Here is a 21615-nt window from a genome sequence, read left to right as displayed (position 1 = left end):
GGTTGTTTATTGCTAGTGTATAGAAATGAAACCAAATTTTGCATTTATATCGTACAACTTTGCTCATTTCATTTATTAGCTGTAACAGGCCTTTTTTGGAGGAGGGAGTTGATGTGTATTCTTTCGGGTTTTCTAGATATAAGACCATGTTATCTGTGAACAAAGATAGTTTTACTTCTTTTTTTTCCAATTTGGATACCTTTTCTTTCTTTTTCTTGCCTAATTCCTCTGTTTAATTGAAGTGGCAAAGTTGGACATCCTTATCTTGTTTCTGTTTTTAGGGGGAAAGATTTGTGTTGTTCACCACTGAGTATCATGTTAGGTGTGAGCATTTCATAAAAGACCTTTAATATGCCTAGGAAATTTTCTTCCTTTCCTAGTTTGAGTGTTTTTATCATGAAAAGGTGTTAAATTTTGTCAAATGCTTTTCTGCCTCAATTGAGAAGATCATGTACCTTTTGTTCCTCCATTCTATTAGTGTAGTGAATTATATTGATTGATTTTTATGTGTTAAACAACCCTTGTGTTCCAGGGGTAAATCCCAATTGATCATGATATATAATACTTTTATCTTATTCTGTTTTATTTTTTAAGAATTTTTTAAGTTTCTGTTTGAGAGAGAGAGAGAAAATGAGACAGAAAGCAAGAGCGGGGAGAGGGAAAAGCAGACTTCCCACTGAGTAGGGAGCTCGATCCCAGGACCCAGAGATCATGACCTGAGCTGAAGGCAGACACTTAACCTAATGAGCCACCGAGGTGCCTCTATAATACTTTTAGAATGTTGCTGAATTTTATTTGCTAGTATTTGTTGAGGATTTTTGCATCAATATTTATAAGGGATATTTGTCTGTAGTTGTCTTTGCTTGTGATATCTTTGTCTACCTTTGGTATCAAAGTAATGCTAGCCTCTAGAATGAGTTAGGAAGTGTTCTTTCCTCTTCACTTTTTTGGGAGAGAGAGGAGGATTGATATTCCTTTTTTTATATATTAATTCTTCTTTAAATGGTGGAATTCACCAGTAAAGATGTCTGATCCAGAGCTTTTTTTTTGTTGGAGGTTTTTGATTATTGATTCAATCTCCTTACTTATTATAGGTTTATTTAGATTTTATTCATGGTTCAGTTTTTGTAGATTATGTGTTTCTAAACATTTATTCATTACATCCAGATTATCCAATTTGGTGGTATACAATTGTTCATAGTATGGTCTTATAATCCTTTTTATTTCCAGAGTTGGTAGTTATGTCTCCACTTTCTTTTGTGGTTTTTAATCATTCATTGAGTCTTCATTTTTCCCTTAGTCAAAGATTTGTCAATTTTATTGATTTTCAAAGAACCAACTTTCATTTCTCTGTATTTTCTATTCTCTATTTTGTGTGGTTTTGCGCTATTCTTTATTTTTTTCTTTCCTTCTGCTAGTTTTTGGTTTAATTTGCTATTTTCCAGTTTCTTAAGATGTACAGTTAAGATTAATTTGAGGGCGCCCGGGTGGCTCAGTTGTTAAGCATCTGCCTTCAGCTCAGGTCATAATCCCAAGGTCCCGGGACTGAGTCCTGCACTGGCCTCCCTGCTCCTCGGGAAACCTGCTTCTCCCTCTCCCACCCCCCCTGCTTGTGTTCCCTCTCTTGCTGTGTCTCTCTCTGTCAAATAAATAAATAAAATCTTTTTTAAAAAAAAGATTAATTTGAGCTATTTTTAATGTATGCATTTATAGCTATAAATATCTTTTATAGCACTGTTGCTATATCATAAGTTTTGATATGTTTGTATTTTTGTTTTCATGTGTCTGAAGATATTTTCTAATTTCCTTTGTGATTTCTAGTTTGATCTAGTGGTTGTTTAAGAGTGAATTATTCAGTCTCCACGTATGTGTGTATTTTTCAATTTCTTTCAGTTACTGATTTCTAGTTTCATTCCATGGTTGTCAGAAAAACTACTCAATCCTTTTAAAGTTTATTATGACTTGTGTTGTGGTCTGTCTATGGTCTGTTCTAGAGGATGTTCCATGTGTACTTGAGAAGAACGTGTATTGTACTTTGTTGGGTTGAGTGTTCCATATATATCTGTTAGGTCAGTTTGTTTATGGTATTTTTCTTTTTCTTTTTTTTTTAAGATTGATTGATTTATTTTAGAGAGGGAGAGAGTGCAGTGGGGAGGGGCAGAGGGAGAGGGAGAGCAAGAATCCCAAGCAGACTCCCTGCTGAGCACAGAGCCCAATGTGGGGCTCAATCTCTCAAGGCTGAGATTGTGACCTGAGCCGAATTCAGGACTCAGATGCTTAACCTACTGAGCCACTCAGGCACCCGATAGTGTTTTTCAAATCATCTTTTTCTTTATTGAACTTCTGTATGGTTGTTTTGTTCATTACTGAAATTGGGGTATTGAAGTCTCTTACTGTTATTGTAGAACTGTTCATTTCTCTATTTTGTCCATTTTTGTTTCATAATGTTTTGGGGCTCTCTTCTTAGATATTTATGTTTATAATCACATCTTCATGAGTTAACACTTTTTTCAGTATATCTTTGTCTCTTTAACAGTTATTCACTGAAAATTCATTTTTTATGGTTTTGTGTTGTTGTCTGCACCTTTATTTCAACTTGAAGGACTTCTCTTTAACATTTCTTATAAGGCAGGTCTAGTGGCAATGAACTCCCTCAGTTTTGCTTATTCTAGGGAAGTCTTTAGCTCACCTTCATTTTTTACTGAATATAGTGTTCTTGGTTGGTAGTTTTCTTTTCTTTCATATATAGCATTCTACTGGCCTGCAAGATTTCTGCTGAGAAATTCACTCATCGTTTTATGGGGGTTCTTGCTTTGCTTTTGCTGCTTTCAAAATTCTTTTTGTCTTTGACTCTTGACACATTTATTTATAATGTGTATCAGTGTGACCTCCTTTGATTTCATCCTATTTGGTGTCTGTTGGCTTCTTAAAGCTGGGTGTCTGTTCTCCACCTTCACCTATGATTTGGGAAGTTTTTGGCTATTCTTTATTTATTTTTTAAATTTTTAAAAAAGATTTTATTTATTTACTTGAAAGAGAGAAAGAGCACAAGCAGGGGGAGCAGCAGAAGGAGAGGGAGAAGCAGGCTTCCCGCTGAGCAGGGAGCCCGACGCGGGGCTTGATCCCAGGACCCTGGGTCATGACCTGAGCTGAAAGCAGACACTTAACCAACTGAGCCATCCAGGCGCCTGTTGGCTATTCTTTAAATAAACTTTGTGCCCCCTTCTCACTTTTTTCTCCTTCTGGGAGCCCCATATGTGTATCCTTATCTGCTTGATGGTGTCCTATACATACCCTAGGCCTTATTCACTCTTTTTCATTCTTTTTCCTTTTTACTTCTCTGGATAATTTTTAATAACCTGTCTTCAAGTTCATGGATTCTTTATTTTGGTTAAGTCTGCTACTGAATCTCTTAAAGTGAATTTTTCAGTTCAGTTATTATTCAGCTCCAAAATTTCTGTTTGGTTCTCTTTTATATTTTCTCTCTCTTTTAAAATTCTCAATTTGCTTATGTTCATTTTCCTGAGCTTGTGGAATCTATGATGGTTATTTTGAATTCTTTGTCAGGTAATTCATATACCTCCATTTCTTTATAGTTGATTCTTGGAGTTTATTTTGTTCCTTTTTATCTACCCATATTGAAAAAAAAAACAGTCTTTTATGGACTGGCTTTGTAGCTATAGATTCTGGGGACCTCAAAAACCTTTCCTGTGGATGTGTCTTCTCTAGACTTGTATGTGTAAATTCCTAATTAGAGGGATTTTCCAATTTTTTTTTTTTTTTTAAAGAGCTCGTAGTCACTTGCTCCCTCTGGTTTTTGTCTGTGGTACTACAGGTTCTCTGGAGTGCTATAAACCGTCTAGCTCTCTTTTGTTTTCAGCAGCTCCCAGGCCTTTAGAGTATGTCAGGTCCCATCAACTCTCTGAGTCAGGCAAGACAGAAACCAGTCCCTCAGTCAGTGCCAAGCTGAATGTTGTTGTCCACTCTTCTCCCCATCCAGGGTAGAGACCACCAAGCTATATTGGTTTGTCTGCTATACCGCTAGTCCTCTGGAGTAGCACCAAGCTACCTAGCTGTCTTTTGTTTCAGTGGCCCCCTGGCATCTAGGGTATGCTGGGTCTTGTCAGTGCTCTGAGACAGGTGACACAGAAACCACCAGTCCTTCAGGCGGCTTCCTGAAAAAGTGCAACATTGGATACACAGTCCAACAGTTTCCCTGCAGAAATTGGGAGTTGGGGATTTTCTCCCCCTAATTAAGACCTGAGCCAGGGGGAAAGACTACGGTGAGTGAATGCATTCTAGTCTTAACTTTAGCCTTTGTGCTCAGTAGCCCCCATCTCAGCACCATTTCCTGTCAGTGCTTAGATTTAGGCAAGACAGAAACCAGTCTCCTAGGTACGTCCCCAAATAGTCTGTAGATTGGACGTATGTTTCAGCCTTCTCTTTCCCTCCTCAGGGAAAAGCCAGGGGTTGGAAATTTTCCCTGAGTCACACCATGCTGAGCGGGGGAGAGGGACTAAGGCAAGTGGTGCCACGACTTCTCCTGCCTTCTGTGCAGCTGGTTTCATACTCATCTAGGGACAGGAGCCTCTTAACTGTTTTCCAGATTTCTCACAAAAGTAATGGCTCCCTGTGTTGTTGGTGAATCGGTGTTTCCATGAGGGAAAGGAGGGTTTGTTGATTCACACTTACTGAATTTTTTAAGTGGAGATGTGAGTGGATGATGTGGTAAAATTAGTGTTTTGAAAATATTCTCTGGCTGAAATGTAAAGATGTAAGAGTGATAGATGAGAAACGGGGAATCCAGTTAGGAGATTATTGGAGTAGTTTTTCAAGAGATTTTAATAGCTTGGACTGGGGTGGTGGCTTTGGATATGGAAAGACAGTTGGAAAACAAAAATTAAGAGGGTTGGTAATAGATTGTACATGGGCAATGAGGGGGAGAGGGAATTGTTAAGGATGACTCAGTGTTCTAGCAAAGGCAACTCAGTGAATGGTGATACCCTTTATTGAAATAACAAACACTGGAATGTTATAAATTTGGTCTCATATGAGACATTTCAGGTGCCTTTAGATATCTAACTGGTGAATTTGACTAGGCTTACGAATATAGCACATAAAGGAGCAAACTGGGCTGTAGGTAGATACAAATTTTGGAGTTTTCAGGCCATATTTATTCTGCATCTTTAGGAATGTAATGTTCTCTCATTAGAATGTAAGTGCCATGAAGGCAGCTATCTTTTCTATGATGTTCCCTGCTTTATCCTTAGATTTTTTGATGTTTCTGGCGCATTGTACGAGCTAAATATGTTTATTGTTGTTTTACTATCTCCACCCTCTATCCCCACTGCCCTGATATTACTAAAAACATTCAAAAGAAATATATCCTGCTCCATTTTCACAATCATTATGTAATATTTCATACTTACATAAGAGCACATGTAATATATATGTGAGTTATGAAATATTAATATTAATAAACTAATAAAATGAAAACATCAAAACTGTCACTTAAGAACCAAATATTACTTTTATAGTTACGTGGGTGGTGTTAATCATTGTCCTGAAGTCATTCATTTTTAAAAAAATTTACCATGTGCATACATATTCCCTAATACATATATATTCCTAACATTGTTACTTGATTTTGCTTTTTTTTGAGTTTTTTAAAATGCCATGATATTGTATATCATTTTTTGCCATTTGCTTTTTTTCAATAATCCATGGTAGAAGTTATTTTTATTGCTTATCATAATCCATTGTATGAATATGAGACAATTGACATATTACCTTTAGTAAATATTTTTGGTTGTTTCTAGTCTTTTTATGTTCTGCTGTTTAAATAATGCTGCTATTGACATTTTTGTAGAAATTGAGATGCTGATTTAAAAGTTTTTTTTTTTTTTAAGATTTTATTTATTTATCTGACAGAAACACAGCGAGAGCAGGATCACAAGCAGGGGGAGAAGGAGAGGGAGAAGCAGGCTTCCCACTGAGCAGGGAGCCCGACACGGGGCTCGATCCCAGGACCCTGGGATCATCATGACCTGAGCTGAAGGCAGACGCCTAACCACTGAACCACCCAGGCGCCCCGCTGATTTAAAATTTATACAGAAAAGAGGGACGCCTGGGTGGCTCAGTTGGTTAAGCAGCTGCCTTCAGCTCTGGTCATGATCTCAAGAGGGTTCTGGGATCAAGTCCCGCATGGGGGGGGGGTCCTTGCTCAGCAGGGAGCCTGCTTCTCCCTTTGCCTGCCGCTCCCCTGCTTGTGCTCTCTCTCTCTCTTGCTCTGACAAATAAAGTCTTTTAAAAAAATAAAATTTATACAGAAAAAACCTAGCATGGTCAAAATGTTTTTAAGTAATTCTTTTCCATTTTATTTCCCTCTTGAACCTAGAAATTGTTCCCCAAAAAACTGGAAAATATTTTTCCTATTTCTGTATAAATCCTTTTTTGTTCTGGTATAGAAGGCCTTTCTGTTAATATTCATTTCCAATGAATCTGTATGATTCCAAACTTAAAAAATTTATTGATACGTTTTTATGTATATTTTTCCATATTTGAAAAGAATCATTATTTTCCATTCAACACCAAGTTCCCTACATATTAGAGCAAGGTTGATGATTCTTTTTTTTTTGAGAGAGTGAGCAAGCGAGCGGTGGAGGGGCAGATGGAGAGGGAGAGAGAAAATCTTGAGCTTCATCCCACGACCCTGAGATCATGACCTGAGCTGAAGTCACACACTTAACTGACTGAGCTACCCAGGTGCCCCTAGAGCAAGGTTGATGAACTTATAAACGTCAATCTTCTTTATCCTTACTAATTTTGTCCAACTTATCTATAGATAGCTAAGAGAGGTACATCGAAATCCTCTGTAGTATTTAGGGAATTGATCAGTTTATCTTTGTATTTCTTGTCAGCTTTTCTTTTATATATTTTGAAACTATGTTTTATGCACAAAGATTCATGACTGTTACATCTTTTTAGTGGATGTACTTTTTAAGTATGTGGAATATCTGTTTCTTATAAAACTTTTTGCTTTGAAGTCTATTTTTTATGACTGTGATATACCTGATTGCTTTTGGTATATGCCTTGCATTTCTTTTTTTATAAGTTCATCTTCAAGATTTCTGTGTGGTTTATAAGTGTCTCTATTGAACAACAACATATAGATGATTATTTCTTTTTCTCTCCCCACCTCTTGCCTCCCTTCCTACCTCTCTTCCTTTTTATTCAAACAACCTGAGTGTCTCAGTTTTAATAAATGAGTTAAATTCGGGGCGCCTGGGTGGCTCAGTCGTTAAGCGTCTGCCTTCGGCTCAGGTCATGATCCCGGAGTCCTGGGATCGAGCCCCACATCGGGCTCTCTGCTCGGCGGGAAGCCTGCTTCTCCCCCTCCTACTCCCCCTGCTGTGTTCCCTCTCTAGCTGTGTCTCTGTCAAATAAATAAATAAAATCTTTAAAAAAATAAATAAATAAATGAGTTAAATTCATTTGTATTTGCTTTAATTCTGGGCATATTTTGACTTATTTTCTACCACCTTATTTTGGGCTTTCTTTTACCTCTTTTCCCCTTTTGTTTGTCTTATTCAATTGATATGTGTTTTTGTCCTTTTTCCCTGTAGTGGTTTGGAAGTTCTGTATCCTGTTTATCATTTTCTCAATATAACATCTTTATTGTGATATAATTTGCATACAGCTCACTCATTTAAAGTGCAAATTCATTGGTTTTTATTTGATTCACAAAGTTCTGCAACTTTACTTGAACATTTTCATCACTCCATATCCATTAGAATCACTCCCCATCTTCCCCCTAACTTTCTCCCTTCCCCAGCCCTAGGCAACTTCTAACTTACTTTATGTCTCTATGCATTAGCCTAATCTGGAACTTACATATAAATGAAATTATACAATACGTGGTCTTTTGTGTCTGACTTCTTTTACTTGGTATAGTTGACCCTTAAAAAATGCACTAATCCCCTATGCAGTCAAAAGTGTGTGTGTGTAACTTTTGGCTCTCCCAAAACTTAACTACTAACAGCCTCCTGTTGACCAGAAGCCTTATTGATAACATAAACAGTTGATTAACATGTATTTTGTATGTTATATGTATTATATACTGCATTCTTAACAATAAGCTAGAGAAAATCATAAGGAGAAAATACATACATGGTATTGTACTGTATTAAAAAAAGTCTGTTTATAAGTGGACACACACAGTTAAAACCTGTGTTGCTCAAGAGTCAACTGTATATTGTTTTGGGGTTCATCCATGTTAGAGCATGTATCAGTACTTGATTTTTATGACCAAATAATATTCCACTGCACGAATATACCATGTTTTACTTATCCATCAGTCAACTGAAAGATATTTGGATTGTTTCTGCTTAGGGATATTATGAATAAGGCTGCTATGAACATTTATGTACAAGTTTTTGTATAGACATGTTTTCATTTCTCTTGGGTATTATGAGTGTAATTGCTGGGTCAAATGGTAGCTCTGTGTTTAACCTTTTAAAGAACTGTCTGACTTCTTTTCAAAGCACCTGCACCATTTTATATTTTCACTGCAGTATATGAGAGTTCCAATTCTCCGTATTCTTACCAACACTTATTAAAAATAGATAAAACTGAAGAGCCAATTTTTTTCTTTTTTTCTAATTTCTGACTAAGAGCTCTCCTAGTTATGATCAATTATTTGTCTCTTATCTGCCTCAGCACCTGGGTGGCTCAGTTGTTAAGCAACCAACTCCATTTCAATTCAGGTCTTGTTCTTAGGTCGTGAGTTCAAGCCCCGTGTTGGGCTCCACTCTGGCATGTAGCCAATAAATGAATGACTGAATGAATGCTGGGCATGGAGCCTACTAATAAATGAATGAATGGTATGGTATGGCAATTTGGAAAGGCTGATAGGTGTCAAAGTGCATAAAATTTTCCTGGAAAAAATAGTTTAATACCTTCTTAGCTATGATTGGATAATTAAAATAATTCTTCCTTTTCAATTAAAACAAATTTGAATGGTTTCTATTTAGGGAAAAAATTTTGTCCTAGTTATAAAATTTGCATTAACAATTAAGTTTTTCAGCTCTAAGGCAAACCTAGAAAAAAATAGCCTGTCTTTTAGTGTTCCACCTTTCTCCTTTTTGTTCTCTCCTGTTCTCTGAATTATAATCTTGTATGTAAATATTATATACTAGCCATTCAGTTTTTTTTTTTTAAGATTTTATCTATCTATTTGTCAGAGAGAGAGCACAAGCAGGGGAAGCAGCAGGCAGAGGGAGAAGCAGGCTTCCCGCTGAGCAAGGAGCCCAAAGCGGGACTCGATCCCAAGACCCTGGGATCATGACCTGAGCCAAAGGCAACCGCTTAACCGAGCCACCCAAGCATCCCAACAATTCAGTTTTAAAAATTTAATAGAATTAAAGAGTTTTAGAGCTTAAAGTTCCTTCAGATATATCAACAAACTTTAACAGTCTTATTTTGCAGATTATTTTTTTTAATTTCTATTTTTTTTTGTTTTAATCTTTTTTATTCAGTAAACATCATATACTTATTGAGTACAAACAGACATAAATTAGTACATTTGAATTCATTAGGGTTTATTGTGATTCTAATCACAATAATTGATCTTGGCTCATTTCTTTTTTTTGGTTGTTGTTGTTGTAGATAATTTTTTAAAGACCTATTAATATATGACAGTTTGTTTTGTATTTGCCATAAGAGTTGCCTGAAGTGATTGATATAATGCATATTCTACTTTTTAATTGTAATAGTCATGATTTATTTACAAATCTGTGGCTATTTTCTTTTTCTTTTTTTTTTTTTTTTAAAGATTTTATTTATTTATTTGAGAGAGAATGAGAGAGAGCACATGAGAGGGGGGAGGGTCAGAGGGAGAAGCAGACTCCCTGCCGAGCAGGGAGCCCGATGTGGGACTCGCTCCAGGGACTCCGGGATCATGACCTGAGCCGAAGGCAGTCGCTTAACCAACTGAGCCACCCAGGCGCCCTCTGTGGCTATTTTCATTGTCCATAAGTTTTTGAAGTTCTTAGAATTTAAAAAGTCAGTAGATAGACTGAATTCTTTTCTATATAATGAGAATTTCTTTGAGGGTAAGTGTATGTTGAACCAATTTCTTTGTTATTTCTCAAACTTGCCTTCTTAAATAGATTTTATGGAATATATTTTGGAATGACCAACTTAATGATCTTCCTCAAGTAAAGTGAGAGGTATCCATCCAGATTTTTTTTTAAAGATTTTATTTATTTATTTGAGAGAGAATGAGAGAGAGCATTAAGGGGGGGAGGGTCAGAGAGAGAAGCAGGCTTCCCACTGAGCAGGGAGCCTAATGCGGGACTCGATCCTGGGACTCCAGGATCATGACCTGAGCTGAAAGCAGTTGCTTAACCAACTGAGCCACCCAGGTGCTCCAAGATTTTAAATATTAAAAACATATTGTACTGACAGTTGCTATTTCAAGATCAAGGAATCAAAGATGAAATGCTATCTGTTTTCAGATGACAGAAAACAGTATATCATTGGATTAAATTGCATTAAGTATCAACAATTGTGCAAATTCATGACACATTTTACCTGGTTTTACATCCTTAGGATATTTATGTCTTCTTCTAAACTGCTTATTCAGTAGAAAAATATAAAGAGATTAGTATACTATTCTGAACATTGTCAACTTTATAATAGTCCTATCTTATCTCTGAATACTTGTTAGAAGGTTTTCATACTTCCTAGCACTGATGAGAGACTGTTTTTCAAAAAGCAAATTATAACAGCCAACCCTTGAGGCACTCAAAGTAAAAAAAACTTTAGATTAATGATGGCCCTACTTTTTTTTTTTAACCTAGTAACATGGTGTTACAGAGAATTTTTCTTTTTATTAATCAGGGTACCTTGATCGCTGTATAATACACAATGAGGTATTTTATCAATTAGTGATTTTCTTAGTGTGTTCCAGCTGCTATAACAAAATGCCACAGACTTTGTAGTTTATAAACAACAAAAATTTGTTTCTCACAGTGCTGGAGGCTGGAAGCCCCAAGATCAGGTTGGATGACGGCCCTCTTCCTGGTTGGTAGGCAGGGTCTTCTGTCTGTGTCTCATATGGTGGAAGGAGCAAGGTGGCTCTGTGGGATCCCTTTTATAAGAGCACTCATCTCATTCTTGAAAGCTCCATGCTCATGACGGAATCACCTCCCACAGGGCCCATTTCATAATACCATCATCTTCGGGGAATAGGAGTTCAACATATGAGTTTTGAGGGAGCACAAACATTTATACCATAGCCGTGATAAAATTTTATCTTATGATCTTAATTAAGTTTATTATTATTTTTTTTTGTAAAGATTTTGTTTATTTATTTGACAGAGAGAGAGCGAGAGCAGGAACACAAGCAGGGGGAGTGGGAGAGGGAGAAGCAGGCTTCCTGCTGAGCAGGGAGCCCGATGTGGGACTCGATCCCAGGACCCTGGGATCGTGACCTGAGCCGAAGGCAGATGCTTAACGACTGAGCCACCCAGGCGCCCAATTAAGTTTATTTCTAAAAAAGGTAAGAGTGATGGGGCACCTGGGTGGCTCAGTCGGTTAAGTGTGGGACTCTTGATTTCTGCTCAGGTCACGATCTCAGGGTCCTGGGATCAGCCCCTGTCGGGCTCTGAGCTCAGCAGGGAGTCTCCTCTTCCTCTCTCTCTGCCCTTCCCCCCCACCTGTGTGCATTCTCTCTTTCAAATAAATACAATCTTTATAAAAAAATCAGATAAGGTTGAAATTCTGAGGAAATAAACCATCTTATAAAAATTAGTTTCTGTTCTCTAGAGAATTTGGGGTAACGTCCTGTTGTTTGCCTACATTATAATAACTGGTCCGCATTGCATAGAACTCTGCATGGAATGAGTGGGTAAAACAGGTCAATTTAAATCATAATAATCTCTAGTACTGGCTTTTGTCCTTTTATTTCAGTTCTTATGTTTATTGTTAACTTCTTTCTTTGCATTTACTATTTGATTTTCTAGTTCTTAAAAAACGCTTCATTCAATTTCATGTTTTTAAAATAAATACGTCTTAAACTATAAGGATCTATCTAACTTTACTGAATCCCCTACTTTGCATTGTGGGTGCTTTTCTTACCATTCATATCTAAAGATTTCATGAATTCTGTTTTTTCTCTTTTAGCTATGTGTTCTTTGTTTTTTCTAGTTTCATTGAGATGTAATTGACATGAAACCCATGTGTTCTTTAAGAATATAATCTTCAGTGTGGAGTTTGTTTGCTGGGTTTTTTTTACCCCACTAACTTTGTATTGTTTTTTAATCTAAAGTTACATTGTTGTTAGGATATGTGCTTAATCTGATACTCTTTGAAATTTGTTGAAAATCCTTTTATAATCCAGCACATGGTTATTTTTGTAAATGTTCTCTTGTGCTTGTATGTTTTCTACTTGTTAGCTACCTGAGTCTCTGTTTATATATGTATTTGATTCAGTTTTATCAGTGATGATCAAATTTTTAAATGGCTTAGCTGCCTATAGACTAGGTAAAATGATCTTAAAGAATCTTCGATAAAAAATCTTTAGTTGGTGCGCCCGGGTGGCTCAGTCAGTTAAGTGTCCGACTCTTGATCTCAGCTCAGGTCTTGATCTCAGGGTTATGAGTTCAAGCCCTGCATTGGGCTCCACTCTGGGCATGGAGCCTACCTAAAAAAAAAATATATATATATATATATATATATCTTTAAGTGAGGATATTAAGAAATTTCACTTTAGGTTTAAGGAGACAACTTAAAATTTATCAACTTTGACAGAAGTCACTTTTTTCTGCTTTTGAAACCCCAAGATAGCGATCACAGAAGTCGTAGCAGCCCCAGCGGCAGCTGTAGTGTTAGCAGTACTGGAAACGCTAACAGCAGCAGCGGCGGTTCATTCTTATGGAGCTCTTACTATATGCCAGGCATCTTGCAGAGCTATCTAAATCGGTCAATGAATTTAACCCAATAACAACTCTGTGACGTATTCTTGTTTTTCTCCACTTGATCTTAGCCAAAAGGCCGAGAAGCGATCTTGTTTTTCTCATTTTATAGATGAGAAAAGTAAAATGCAGAAAGGTTAATTTGCTTGCTTTAGTCACATTGTCGTCACATTCTCTTTCAACAAACCAAGGTAAGTTTGGTTCATTTGGACACATAACAAGTTCATTTTTTTCTTTCTCCTTTTCAGTTATTAGAAAAGTTAAAAGAACGTTGGCTCTACACTGGTTTATGGCATAATCTAGAGTTGGTGAAGACAGTCATTGTAGAACCTCAGGGAGGAGAAAAAACTGATTTTGATGAATTACTGCAGGTGTACTATGATGCAATCAAGTACAAAGGAGAGAAAGGTAAATGAAAATTATTTGATGGTCAATGAAAAAATTTTTATCATAAAGTAAGTTGGTGCTGTTAGAATTTTGTTTATGTTATCTTTTTAAATGAATTGCACTTAAGAGAAAAATTATACTTTATAATCTGGATGTAAAGAAAATAAGTTGAAGAAATTCTTTTATTTGGAGCTCTTCTCCTATGAATATTTTCATTTGGAGATGCCAGTTCAACTTTAACAAACAGCATATATTCAGGTAAGGAAGATATTTAGTAAAGTCTTCCTTATACTACCTAAAATGTTTTGTGAAAGAGGGTGGATGGAGTATGCACAAATATCTTCCTTACTAGCCAGATGAACCCTACATTTTGATGCAAATAATGTACTTTATGCTTACATTCTATTACATAAGGTAAATTTGAGTTTTCAAAACACAGCTAAAGTCTCAGGTTATCTGGGAGATACACAGTTTGTAAATTGGTTTGGTACCACAGAAATGTAATTTTGTGTCTGTTTTAAAACTTTATCTTGCCATAGTTTTTATTTTGATTCTTTTAAATTTGCTATGATTACTTAATTAGATCTTTTCAAAATGACAGCAGTAAGCAGTTTCAGGGAATTTTGGGTGTGCTTTTTAAAATCTTTATTTTTTGTTGTTTAAGATGGAGCCCTCTTGGTAGCAGTTTGTCGTGGTAAAGTGAGTGAGGGTCTGGATTTCTCAGATGACAATGCCCGTGCTGTCATAACAATAGGGATTCCTTTTCCAAACGTGAAAGATCTACAGGTAGGCCTTCAAAGCCTTAAGTTTTGTTTATCACAGAAGTTGTTGATTTTAAGTTTTTATTTAAATTCCAGTTAGTTAACATACAGTGTAATATTAGTTTCAGGTGCCGAAGTTCTTGGTCATTATGTAAAGTTAATCGTATGTTTTTTTTGTTCGTTTGTTTGTTTTTTGGTATCCTTAGATATTTTAATGCTTTGGTGACTCAGAATGAATGAGAAAGTTTTGGTAGACATCGATTTATTTTATTTTTAACTTATATTGTCTTTTGCTCAATAAGAGTGATTTTCGGTGGTGCCTGGGTGGCTCAGTCGTTAAGCGTCTGCCTTCAGCGCAGGTCATGATCCCAGGGTCCTGGGATCGAGCCCCGCATCAGGCTCCCTGCTCCACGGGAGGCCTGCTTCTCCCTCTGCTGCTCCCCTTGCTTGTATTCCCTCTCTCCCTGCCTCTCTGTCAAATAAATAAATAAAGTCTTTTTAAAAAAAGAGTGATTTTCAAAGTGATCCAAGACCAAGTGTCTAGATCAACACTTCCTGTGTAACAGTTGTAAATATAGTGTAACAGTTGTAAAATATAGTGGATTAAAACAACATTTATTAGGACTCACACATCAATTGATGGGGAGTAGTAGCTGGGGTTGGCTGAGCAGCTCTGCTGATTTCTGCTGGGCTCAGTCACCCTGCTATGGTTTCACCAATGTAGATTTGGCCCAACTGGGTCAGCTCTGCTCTACATGTATCTCATCCTTTGTATACCAGCAGACTAGCCAGAACATGTTACCATGTTTTATACTTTGGCAGAGATATAAGAGGGCAGGCTTGATTGAGCAAGCACTTTTCAAAGACCTACTTATATCATATCTACTAACCTATTGGCCAAAGCATGTCACGTGCCTAAGCCCAAAGTCAGGAGCAATAGGAGAGGTGTGGGTTTCAATCACACATGGCAAAGGGCTTAGAGTCAAGACTCCAAAAAGGAGTTTTGGCTTTTTTCATAACTAAAAGATATTTGTAAGGCATCCATTCAAAAGACTGATGTTCATAAGCTTTTAAGAGTATAGGTATGGGGCGCCTGGGTGGCTCAGATGGTTAAGCGTCTGCCTTCGGCTCAGGTCATGATCCCAGCGTCCTGGGATCGAGTCCCGCGTCGGGCTCCCTGCTCCTTGGGAGCCTGCTTCTCCCTCTGCCTCTCTCTCTCTCTCTCTGTCTTTCATGAATAAATAAATAAAATCTTTAAAAAAAAAAAAAAAGAGTATAGGTATGTAATTTTTATAATAATCAGGAAGGCCTTTTATCATTTGGAAATGACCAGAATATAGCCATCAATACCTGAAATACCTGAATACCTGAAATAAATCAGAGCACTATTATGGCTGATTTCTTAAAATTCATAAATGATCCAATAAGTTATTGAAATTATTTATTTGGGATAAAAAATACAAATCAAATTTATAAATATATTAAATTTATTTATGTATTAATTTAATTTATAATTATAAATTAAAATATAAAAGAAATAAAAAGTTTGATAATGAAGTCCACTTTATTTTTTTGTTTTTGCCTGTGTTTTTGGTGTCATATTTAGGAAACTATTGCCAAATCCAAGCCTTGCACATTTGCCCATTTTCTTCAAAGAGTTTCATAGTTTGAGCTCTTAAATTTAGATATTTGGTTCCATTTTGAGTAAATTTTGGGTATGATATAAAATAAGGGTCCATCTTTCTTTTTTTTTTTTAATTTTTTTTTTTTTAAGATTTTATTTATTTATTCATGAGAGACAGAGAGAGAGAGAGAGAGAGAGAGAAGCAGGCTCCCAAGGAGCAGGGAGCCCAATGCGGGACTCGATCCCAGGACCCTGGGATCATGACCTGAGCCGAAGGCAGACGCTTAACCATCTGAGCCACCCAGGCGCCCAAGGGTCCATCTTTCTTATATCTGAAATGAGTCTCTTGTTCACACCATATAGTTAGAGCATGTTTTTTTAATTCATTCAGCCAAATTCTGCCTTATAGTTGGAGAGTTTAATCTATTTACCAAGTAGTTACTGATAAGGAGGAACTTAGTTCTATTTAGCTGTTTTCTGTGTGTTTTCTGTGCTTTTTGTTCCTCAGTTGCTTCAATATTACTCTTTTTTGTATTTTTTCATTGAGTACTATTTTGATCCCCTTCTTTTCTTTTGTGTACATTTTTTGGTTATTTTCTTAATGTTACCCTGGGGATTACAAGTAACATCCTTAATCTCTGTCCTTCCCTTTTTATATTGTTACTGTCTGGATTGCATTTTTATACATTGTATGCCCATTAACATAATTTATAATTATTGTTTTATACATTTGCCTTTAAATCATATAGGAAAAAAATAATTACAAACTAAAAGTATAATAATACTGGCTTTTATATTTACCTACATAGTCCTCTTTACCAGTGTCCTTTATTACTTCCTAAAGCATATACTATACTGCCTTCATTATATTTTAGTGCTTATAAATATGTTCTATAATATGTTAGATGGTGTACGTCAAGGATTAGGATAGTTTCTTTGTGTCTCTATAATTAAAATAATGCCTTGGAATATAGTAGGTGTTCAATAAATGTTGATCTTTTAAAAAATAAAAATAAATGTTGATTTAATTAATGACTAAATATAAACCTATTACTTAATATTGCCATATTCTTGTTTTCTGTAAAATGAGATGATGTTAATACTCAGTCTATTATACAGAAATAAGTAGAAGTTATTTATATTGAAAACCTTAAATATTCTAGCTTTTGGAAATGAAACAATCTATTTCTACATGGTTTTCTCTCTTGTTTCATTTGAATTCATATTTTAAGGTTAAGATCAGTGTCCAAGTTAGAAAAGTGATTTGAGTGGGGAAAAAGAGCAATGGCATTAATTTTATGATACTAAAAGTTTTTTTCTTAAATTTGAGACACAGATTATGGAAGTAAAAATTAAAATACAGTTTAAAATACTAACTTAAGACTCTTGTAGTCTCAACTGCAGAGTTTGGCTTTTAGAGAAGCAGGAAAATGTATGTTAGAGCCAAAAATATGACTTCTTTGGCTGTGACCGGGATTTCCTCTTCCCACCTTGGGGACTAGAAAGTAGAGGTAGGAAAATTTCATTTTGGAGCCAAGTGTGACTTGTTTAGTTCAAGTCATAATTTATTGCGCATACCTCAGGGACCTGAAAATAAAGAAACCCACTATGAAATGTTGATAATGGGCCACTCTGAAGGGCAAGCATTAAGCTAACATTCCCGGTGAGGATTTTTTTCACTTCCACCTTTCCCAGATGCTTCTGATCATTCTATAAGGACATACTTAATCGTGTAATAGTTAAAAAGAAAACTTTCTGTGCACTAAACCATAATATTTGAGGGGGAGGAAAGTGAACCAAGGCCTTTATATGATTAGATGTTGGTGAAAAAGTATAACTAAAAGAAAAGTTGTTTTCTTTTAATGCATTTAAGTCACAGTATAACAAGGCTGCCATTTAATGGATGTCTAAAGCAAATCCTTTGGCCAATTAGTATGATCTACAAACTACAAAAGCCTTCAACTTTATAATTCAGGCATCTACATCTCAGATTGGTGGCATGGTCATAATTTGTGAGACATTATAAGGTATAATATTTAGATTTTAAAATTGCATCTTATTTATATTTCCTAGTATAGCTTGGTAATATATAGAAATATTTTCTTTTCATGGGTATTGTGCCTTTACTCCCCTGTGAAAAAAATAATAAAAATGGCAAATGGCTAAAAATTTTTGTACTTTAAAGATGTTCAGATAGTATGTTAGATTTTTATAATTGGTTTCATAAAATTTGATGGTAATATTCATAACAGAAGTGCTCTTACAGTGATTAAAATAACAAGATAATAAATTTTATATTTTGTATTTTTTTCTTTATTGATGTAGTATGTTGAGTTACTAAAATAGATTTTATTTGGAAACTTTAAAATTCAGAGGGTGATCTATCTTAGTATTGACATACAATAACTATTATTTTTGTTTGTTTAGGAAACTTCTCTTAGCTTTGAAGGTACTGAATTATTTGAGTATATTTAATCAATTTTGGAAAATTACATTCATGATTGAAAAATACAAGCATGTTAAATTATGTTATTGACTTTATAGCAGACATGTATAAATTTATAGCCTTCTCATGCATTCTTTTTTTTTTTTTTTAAAGATTTTATTTATTTATTTGAGACAGAGAGAATGAGAGAGAGAGAGCACATGAGAGGGGGGAGGGTCAGAGGCAGAAGCAGGCTCCCTGCCGAGCAGGGAGCCTGATGCGGGACTCGATCCCGGGACTCCAGGATCATGACCTGAGCCGAAGGCAGTCACTTAACCAACTGAGCCACCCAGGCGCCCGCCTTCTCATGCATTCTTGATATTTTATAAATTTCAGAAAAGGGCTGTTATCTTTGCTTACCCCAAAAGATAACAGCATTAATAAGACAGAATGCACATTAAACCACATTCAACCAGTGTTTTCAAGTGTCAAAATATTATTAGATGATGGCCATATATGAATGCTTAAATCTGGCATTTCTTTTTAAGGAGAATGATGTTGATTCTTCATTATTCTTGTTGCTTTGACAGCAGTGTGTGTATATTCATCAGTAGATAAATGAAGGCAGGAATGCAAGGGGCTATAGTATATCAAGACGAACTTGATTTCTGAAACAGAAACCATTCTTAATAATTTTAAGTAGACTTATATATTCCTTTTGTATCACTTTCATAATTGCGTTGATGATCTTAAGTGTTGTAGCATTCATTCATTCATATAATATGCTTTTACCAAGAGCCTAATTTGTACTAAATATAGTAGGTACAAAAATGAACACGATGCTATCTCTACACTACTGAAGTCTATAATTTAGTAAAGGACCTGAATGTGCAACAGAATGTTTTGGTGGGATTGAATCTGGGTATTCAGATGCTTAGAGAAAGTGAAATTGAGCAACACTTTTCACCTCTCATCCAGATATCCATTTACTTTGATTTGCCTAAAATAGATGAAGGAGGCAGAGAGATGAGATTTGAATCTTGTCTACACCGAGATTGAAACATACAAACATTTGATAAAGTGGATTGGCCTCATCAAAGGCCAGATTACAAGACTATTCAGATCATTAAGACTTCAGGATAATGAAACAACCATTTTTTGAATATCTGCCTTGAGTACCAAGTACTTTAATAGACTGGTGACACAGTGATCCACTACACAGATTATAGTCCCTGTCTCATGGAACTTACAGTCTAGCAAGGAAGAGTGATGTTAAAGTAATAAACAGTTGATTATAGTTGTGATAAAGGCTGTAAGAAAAAGTCACAAGAACTATGAGAATGTAGAACAAATAGGATCCTGACCTAGTCTTTGGGGGTAAAGAAAGACTTCGTGAGGAAGTGCTATTTAAGCTGACATGAGAAAGAAGGCTGGGAATTATATAGGTGAGCGAATGGTTAAGAATATTCTCAGAAGAGAGAATAGACTATGCTAAGGCCCTAAAGTTGTGAAAGAAGATAAGCAGTTTCCAGGAATTGAAAGAAGCTGAGGTAGTGAGTGAGTTGGGGAGAATGGCATGTGAATAGAGGCTGGGAGAGGTATTAAGGAGCCAAATCATTTAGGACTGTGTATGCCATTTTAAGGATTTGAGACTGTTCTAAGCCAAGGGAAATTCTAAGCTACCCTGTGGGAAACCAGATCCGGGAATAGAGCCTGAGGTCAGAATGTGGTGGAGTTCTAGTTATAGTGTAGCATCTGATACAGAAACCCACCTGGATCTAGCCCCGATAATAACATGTGGTTACCCAGGGGAAATGGCTGTGTATATAAACTTAAAGGGCTGTAATACTAAACTCCCAACATTTAGGAGTCCAGCAGCTTGCTGTCGGAATTTTTGGAAACACTTAGGCCAAAGCACAGATAAGGAAGAAAATCCATGTCACCTCTAAAGGTCTAGAATGGGTTTATCCTCAGTTAAACATTTTTTTCCTCCTCAGAACACTTTTTTTTTCCCGCTTTTTTTTTTAAAAGATAGTTTGGCCAAAAGTATTATTAAAGTAGGTTGTAAGTATATCTTGAAATAACAAAATTAAAATCTAGTTTAAATCTAATTATGCCATCTAGGGTTGACAATTTATAATTTGCCTTGGACAGTGAAAACTGAGATAACCAAACCCTTGCTCCCACCCTTCCTGAGAAACAAACATAAAAACACAAAAATAAATGGCTGAGGTATTTTTAATTCTTAAATTTAAAAAAATTCCCATATTTCTTAAAGGAATGTTTTGGGATCAGGGGAGGAAACATTTAAAAATCACAAAATTTTAAGCAAGTTTCATTAGCCTTTTTCCTTCTTTTTCTCCCAGTAGTCATGTCATTCTCTTTCCATAGAGAAAAAAGCCATGCCTGAATATGGCTACAAATAAAACCTTTGGATATTTAATAAAACAAAAACTTTTGGTTTATGAAAATTTTAAAATTATTTTCTTGTGTTCATCTTGTTTTTGGCAAGAACAAGAACTTTATTGACCTTTGTATTTTACTTTTGTTCTCATAGCAGATTCAAGGCTTTAAAAGTGAAATTATCACCATGGGGACTCATAAGGTTGATTGCCATATTACTTCTGTTGGCCCAGAGCATAATCAGCAACACTATCTCAAGGGAAATGGTGGAATTGATTTTTAACTTCTCTGAAAATAACTTTGTGTTTTTCTTCAGAGTAGAATTTTTTTTTTAAGGTTGTATTTATTTATTTGACAGAGAGAGACACAACGAGAGAGGGAACACAAGCAGGGGGTATGGGAGAGGGAGAAGCAGGCTCCCCGCTGAGCAGGGAACCCAATGCAGGGCTTGATCCTAGGACCCTGGGATCATGACCTGAGCCAAAGGCAGACGCCTAATGACTGAGCCACCCAAGCACCCCAAGAGTAGAATTTTTTTATAGTGAATATTAGCCTATTTATATTAGTCAAATCCCCTTAAAGCCTACAAGGTACAGATACATAGGTAGGCCTAGGTGAGTTTGTTACTTGATATTTTCTCCAACTGTAAAGCTTTAAGGTCTCAGATAACATAAACTGTAGTAGACAGCACTGTTTATTTAGTGTGTTTACATGTCAATCTTTCCTCTTTCCTATTTTTTACTGAGACTAAAGGTTTGATAATTTGGAAATAAGTTCAGTTTATTTTTTCTAACTGTGGGACAAAATAATATGCCAGTGTATTTTCCTCATAGTATATTTTCCTATTGCATCAAAATTACCAGATGTGTAGATTAAAATTCCTTAAAGCAGGTTTTCTCAAGCTTGGCACTAACGACATTTGGGCAGTTTAATTCTTTGTTGTGAGCAATGTTCTGTGCATTGTAGGATGTTTGGCAGCATTTCTGGCCTTTACCTATAGATGCCAGTAGCAAACCCTTCTCTCCCCACTAGTTGTGA

At 35.9% G+C, this 21615-nt stretch overlaps 1 protein-coding gene across 2 annotated transcripts in view; it reads left to right on the top strand.

Annotated features, from left to right (window-relative positions):
* Positions 1–21615, top strand: part of BRIP1 (BRCA1 interacting helicase 1) — a 195103-nt gene that overhangs the window by 130209 nt on the left and 43279 nt on the right. For both annotated transcript variants that reach the window (XM_064583715.1, XM_064583714.1), the window contains exons 15-16: positions 13226–13385; positions 14029–14150. In XM_064583715.1, coding sequence (XP_064439785.1) covers positions 13226–13385; positions 14029–14150 — 282 coding nt within the window. The remainder of the gene's footprint in view (positions 1–13225; positions 13386–14028; positions 14151–21615) is intronic.

This window comes from Mirounga angustirostris, unplaced genomic scaffold, assembly GCF_029215605.1.
Source record: "Mirounga angustirostris isolate CCGP_5_RB_7025 unplaced genomic scaffold, mMirAng1.0.hap1 SCAF_17, whole genome shotgun sequence".
Classification (NCBI taxonomy): domain Eukaryota; kingdom Metazoa; phylum Chordata; class Mammalia; order Carnivora; family Phocidae; genus Mirounga; species Mirounga angustirostris.
Note: the sequence above shows the minus strand (reverse complement) of the source record. Positions and strands in the feature narration are given on the sequence as shown.